Source organism: Carlito syrichta, unplaced genomic scaffold (assembly GCF_000164805.1).
Source record: "Carlito syrichta isolate Samal-C Ts95f unplaced genomic scaffold, Tarsius_syrichta-2.0.1 Scaffold309069, whole genome shotgun sequence".
NCBI lineage: Eukaryota > Metazoa > Chordata > Mammalia > Primates > Tarsiidae > Carlito > Carlito syrichta.
In genome coordinates this window covers 12,917-18,898 of record NW_007253165.1, presented here as the reverse complement: position 1 = coordinate 18,898, position 5,982 = coordinate 12,917, and the positions used below count along the sequence as shown (strand labels likewise).

General features: G+C 39.4%; 1 protein-coding gene across 1 annotated transcript in view; it reads right to left on the bottom strand.

Annotated features, from left to right (window-relative positions):
* Window positions 1-5,976, bottom strand: part of CDC73 (cell division cycle 73) — a 124,550-nt gene extending 118,574 nt beyond the window's left edge. Inside the window, exons 1-2 of the mRNA XM_021716872.1 lie at window positions 5,832-5,976; window positions 3,286-3,391 (exon numbers count right to left, since the gene is read on the bottom strand). Of these exons, the coding sequence (XP_021572547.1) occupies window positions 3,286-3,391; window positions 5,832-5,962 (237 nt within the window). The 5' untranslated portion in view covers window positions 5,963-5,976. The remainder of the gene's footprint in view (window positions 1-3,285; window positions 3,392-5,831) is intronic.
* Window positions 5,977-5,982: the final 6 nt, after the last annotated feature.

Sequence of the window (5,982 nt, the reverse complement as noted above, 5' to 3'; positions counted from 1 at the left end):
ATGAGGTCTCACCAAGTTGCCCAGGCAAGTCTCGAACCCGCAGGCTCAGGCAATCCACTCCCCTCAGCCTCCCAAGGAGCAGGATTACAGGCTGAGCCACCGAGCCCGGTTATCTTTATTACATTTTTTAATCCTTGAGTGTGCAGCCAGGCATGGTGGTACGTGCCTGGAGTTCCAGTTACTTGGAAGACTGAGGCAGGATTACCTGAGCCCAGCAGGTCAAGGCTGTGGTGGCCATAAGTGTGCCACTGCACTCCAGCCTGGGCGACAGTGACACTCCGGCCCAGAAAAAACAAACAAACAAACAAACAAAAATGTGTGTGTGCATAAATTCTGTAGGCAGGGGAAAAAGAATGTAAAAACTTAAATCTGAAAAAAATCAATTTTAGTAAAACAGATAATTTTCCTTTAATCGTCAACATGAGGAATCTGTAAAGGGGTTAGCAAAACAAATAAAACCATATACTTTAGGTACCAAGTCATCTTTGGGTTATGAATTCAATGAATCCTGTCTTTACCACAATTTTCTATTATCATTTTTCTAATGTCAACAAACACAGAGGGCAAGAAAACTAGTGGTTGAGGGATTACATAGTTTAAACTCTTTATCATCATATATGAGCAACAATAAAGTAACAACAAAAACCTTTAGTATCTTTGGTTAATTATCTCCCATTACATATTGATTACATTTCACTGAACTAAAAACATTCTGCACTGATTCCCTGATGATTTAGATAAACTATACTTAATCATTTATAAAAATTTTAAGGCTAAATTTTAGTTTCTCCTTATGAGTATGAAATTAGCTTCCATAATTGTTTATCTGTGTGTATTTTTTTAAAACCAGTCTACATGGAATACCACAAATAGTTAAAATATCTGAATTAATTTTCTTTAAATTACTGTTTGCAAGTCTGATAACATGTCATCATTTTGTCACTACAAACTATGTACACATTACACCCAACTGAGAAAGATGTAAGCCTACTCCCACTAAAATAGGAGCTTATGAATCAGAAATACTTATTTCAGCTGCTCACAAGAAAGAACAAATAACACAAAGCAATTAGGAGACAACAATTTCAAATTCACAGAACCCTAGAATTTTAAAATTCCACCCTTTTAACTTGGTAAATGTTTAAGAAAAATAAAAAAGTTAAATCTTATTTGATCAAGGGTCCTACAGTCCACAGTAACAATTATAGTTATCAGTTATGTGCTGCAACCATTCCCCAAAAAACATAATTGCAAATCTAAACGAAATATCTCAACTTTTATTACTGCAAAATGAAAGGCTCTATTTAATAAAAATTCTAATTACTGTCCAATTCAGTTTTTAAAACTCTTATGAGTTAAAATAACCTTAAAGATAAGAGATGCCACACATTTTCCCCACTATTTCCCAAGCTGTTCCACCATACTCTTTTTTTAAATAAGAATTTAATACTAAACATATGTTTCTTGCCAGGCTCGGTGGCTCAGCCTGTAATCCCGCGCCTTTGGGAGGCTGAGGAGAGTGGATTGCCTGAGCCCGCGGGTTCTAGACCCACATGGGCAGGCGAGACCTCATCTCTACAATAAATCAAAAACTCAGCCGGGCATGATAGCGTGTGCCTGTAATTCTGGCTACTCGGAAGGCTGAGGTGGAAGGATCGCCGGTGCCCAGCAGGTGGAGGCTGCGGTGGCCAGGAGCGCCCACTGCACTCCAGTCTGGGCGACAGAGTGAGAGACTCCAACTCAAAAAAAAAAAAATATGTTTCTTGCTCAGAAAACCAGAAGTCTTACAGTTTAATCCTTACAAAGCCCATTACTTGATGAGATACTTTCTCAGCTGCTTTAAATAAAGTATTGTCTGAAAGACACCTCACCTAAGCCAAAATCTTAACCATTTCTAGTTGGGAGTGAGAAGTTATAGAAATAAATTTCACACAGCTAATGCGATCTAGCAACTGTGTCAGAAAAGTAGCTCTACTGATGACACAAAATGTTTGTGAAGTCTGAATAATGGGGAAAAGCAGTTATTGATAAATTAATACATTTTATACTTAATTTTAAAAATATACTTATAAGTAAATGAAAACAACAAATATTAAAAGCAGACATTTGATTACTTTAATTCTATCTCAAAAAATGTTTATGCTCAAGTCTATCAAAAATAATCTGAGAGTGGGGTTCATTTAAAAATATAAATATCGTAGTTTTGGGGCATTTTATTTGGGCACTTATGGCAATGGCAAGTTGTCATATTATACTGCTAGCTATCCTATCCAAATAACTCTGAAGCCCATTTATGTATCAATTATAATATACAGCTTCCCTGCAAATAAATAATCTGATCTTCATCTCTGTGAAATCACTTGTTTACAAATTGTTTCCAAAGATTTCATCTGAGTAATAATTTTCAAATACTAAGAAAACAGGTAAAATAAAAGCAAATGAATTTATCAAGAGTATAAAAGCAGCAGTATTAAATTGATTAAAAATAACTTTAAAAAGACATCTGCTAATCTTGATCCTTATGACCTAAACATGTTTTCTTGAAATTAAACTAGAATTCTGAAATAGGCTTATGCATTTTTAAAAACATCCCTATAAATGCCTTTAATTTTTTGGTTTGTTTTACTTTTCTTTTTTGAGATATGGTCTTGCTATGTTGCCCAGGCTGATTTTGAACCCTTGGCTCAAGCAATCCACCTGACTCAGCTTCCTGAGCAGCTGGAATAACAGACAGGTGCCACTAAGTCCTGCTGGATAAATGCCTTTAAAACTTCCATTGATATAAACACCACCCACATTTTACATGAGAAAAAAAAAATCACAGTTTAAAAATTTGTGTAAGTTACACAGCTGCCTAATTTTGAGCCTCCAAATACTTTTTAAAAAACCTTTCAGCCGGGCTCGGTGGCTCAGCCTGTAATCCCATGCCTTTGGGAGGCTGAGGTGAGTGGATTGCCTGAGCCCGCGGGTTCGAGGCCTGCCTGGGCAGCGAGACCTCGTCTCTACAATAAATCAAAAAATCAGCCTGGCGTGGTAGCGCGCGCCTGTAATTCCGGCTACTCGGAAGGCTGAGGCGGAAGGATAACCAGAGCCCAGCAGGTCGAGGCTGCGGTGGCCGAAAGCAGCCACTGCACTCCAGTCTGGGCGACTGAGTGAGACTCCAACTCAAAAAAAAAAAAACACTTTCATTCTTTTGACTTGAAATCTATAAGGGAAGTTATCCACCCCAAATGATATCTAATACTACGAAGTTTTTAAAAAAGTTTTAAAATCCATTCTACTTACAGCTGCACGTCGGACATAAACAGGATGAGAAAGGTGCACATTATTAAGCAGAAATAAAATGGAATCCAATGTGTAGTATTCTCTGGGTTGGCCTTCCTTTCCAGTCCTATAATAAGTAAGACAAGATTTTTACTCATAATTCTAATTCAGCTCTTTGGGCTTAAATATATATATTCACTTATCTATACAACTTTGCTACCCAACAATAGGTTTAATATACATGACAAAATACAAATAAAGTCCAAAATCTTGTAAGTAGACTGTGATTAGGGCAAAAGGAACAAAAACAAAGACAATGACAAAAAGCAAGAAGTAGGGAAAGCACACAAAATTCATATTTAAGGTAATATACATCTTTTAGAATCAGGCCTTATTGAGGCTCTGAGCTTTATCAACAGAGAGAGAGAGAAACCTAACCAGTAACAGACTGAAGAGGACCCACCAGAGAAAACAATCAAAGTGCTTAGGAGAAGACCTATCACTGACGCTAAATGTACAAGAAATTTATCCTATGGTTCTTGCTAAATAAGATACTGCTTATTTAAGAATATAAGATCCTTAACCACATTCTTACAGTAATCACATTCTTACAGTAATCACAATACTGAATTTCAGAGGTATCATTCTTATGATATCCCTCAAAGTTGACCAATAATGCTAAACCAATATGCAATTCCACCCGCGATCAATGTAGTCTATCTAGCATGCCAGCTCTCTAATGTAAACATGAATATTACCTAGTGTCCAATCTCCTACATTCTCCTCAACCAGAAACGGCAATGTATTATTTGAATTCATCTGAGTACAGCCCACTGTAATCAATCCTAAGCCTACTTTTCTAGCCTCTATTTCCACTTTTCCTTTCAATCAAGGTATTTCAACCTACACAGCACTACCAATTACTGTACTAAGAAATCCAATACACGGTAACAACCATATTTTTTCTTATAATATATAAGAGAAGAATAACAAAACACTCTGCAGGCAATAAGAGTAAGTATTTATTAGTGTTTTACATACATGTACATATTTACACACACACGCACGTACATATAGAAAATAAAAATAAGGTGTGATTTTTATTTAAACTTAAGATGTGGTGAAAAAGTTTAAAATCTGCTGTTCTAAGCATTCATTTTTCAATGGCTTTACTGAACTGCTGTCAACACAGTTCTTTTTCTGTTCTAATACCTTTAAGCATACATACAGTTCACTCATCCTGAAGACTTAATCCACCATTTCACCCAGAGAATTCCTACCCATTTGTTAAAGTTTATTTCTTTACTAAATATTCCGAACTAGAAGTGATTGCTCTCTTTAAAAGCTAGAAAGCATTTCAGATCATGTTGTCTGTTTCATCCCCTCTATTCTGATTAAACTAACCTCCTTCTAGGTAGGGTCTTGGGAATTTTTTTCCTACAAAAAAAATTTTTTTTGTTCCTCACTGAACTGCCCTACACCCTAGGTACTCCTTAACCACTTTTTAAATTAAAAAAAAAAAAAAAAAAGATTAAAAGTACAACCAAATGTAGTTAACTCTACTGATGCAAATTCTCTGAAAGAATAAAACACAGGAAACAGAATGATGTCATTTAATCAACATTTCAGAAAGCTAATTAAATCATGGGAAAATAAAAAGGTGAAAAACTGACACACTGAATTTCCCCTAGTTTTTCATCCACTCTTCATAAAGCTCGTTCCATTCAATCAAACAAAATGAGAAGGTTCTGATTCAAGATTCTAAATCCAAACGAAGCACCAATGGCAGTGGCATCACCAAAAAGACCCCCAGTGTGTCTAGTAGTTTTTCTGAACGACTTAAACGCAGAAAACCCCACGAGCATCAACATGCCAAAACATTTTCCTTGAAGATACACTTCCCCAAATCACACACATCAATTTCTTAGATCGGCAAAGCTCACCATCTCAACAGTAACTTTCTCCCTGAGAAACTTCTGCCTTCGCCTCTAACACAGATTTTGACGACCTTCCCAAACTCACCAAATTCTTCCGCGTCCTGACTTCCTAGCGCTGGTTCCCGTCTTCCCTTCCAGAGGAAATACCCCCGCCCCGGTAATGAATGGAGAAGAAACAGACCAGGAGCTGCCAGGGCCCGCGAGGACAGTTACAACCCGTGGCAGCCTCGAAGACAGAAAGAAGAGTCATAAAGAACAAAAAGGAAAGTCGCCGGCGCCAGATGGCGAGCTCCTTTGTGCACCTCTGTTCAGGTGGACTCGCGCCCCGGCCCTGCCCGCGCCCCGGGCACTCGACCCACAGGGGCCCAAACGAACTGGGAAAGTCAGGGACTCCCGTGGCACCTTCCCCTCGGCTTCTCGAAGACGGAGTGGGAGGGACCGCTCCAGGAGGGGCGCCGGCTCCCCTCTCCTCACCCTCAAAGCGCAACTTCTGCTCAGGAGAGAAACTTTCCCAGAGCGCCCATCCGATCCCAGCCCCGAGGGAAACGAGGGGGAGGGGTTCGGAAGGAGGTCGCCGGGGGGCGCCAACTCTGCCCCGCCAGCCCCAGGCCCCAGCCGCGCCGGACCTACCCCCAAACCACATAGTTGGTCTTCACGTTCTTGGGCCAGGAGAACTCCCCGAAGATCACTTCGTCTCCCTTCACCACGATCTCCTTCTTCTGGATGTTGTACTGTCGCAGGACGCTGAGCACGTCCGCCATCTTCCCCCCCCCGGCCGCCG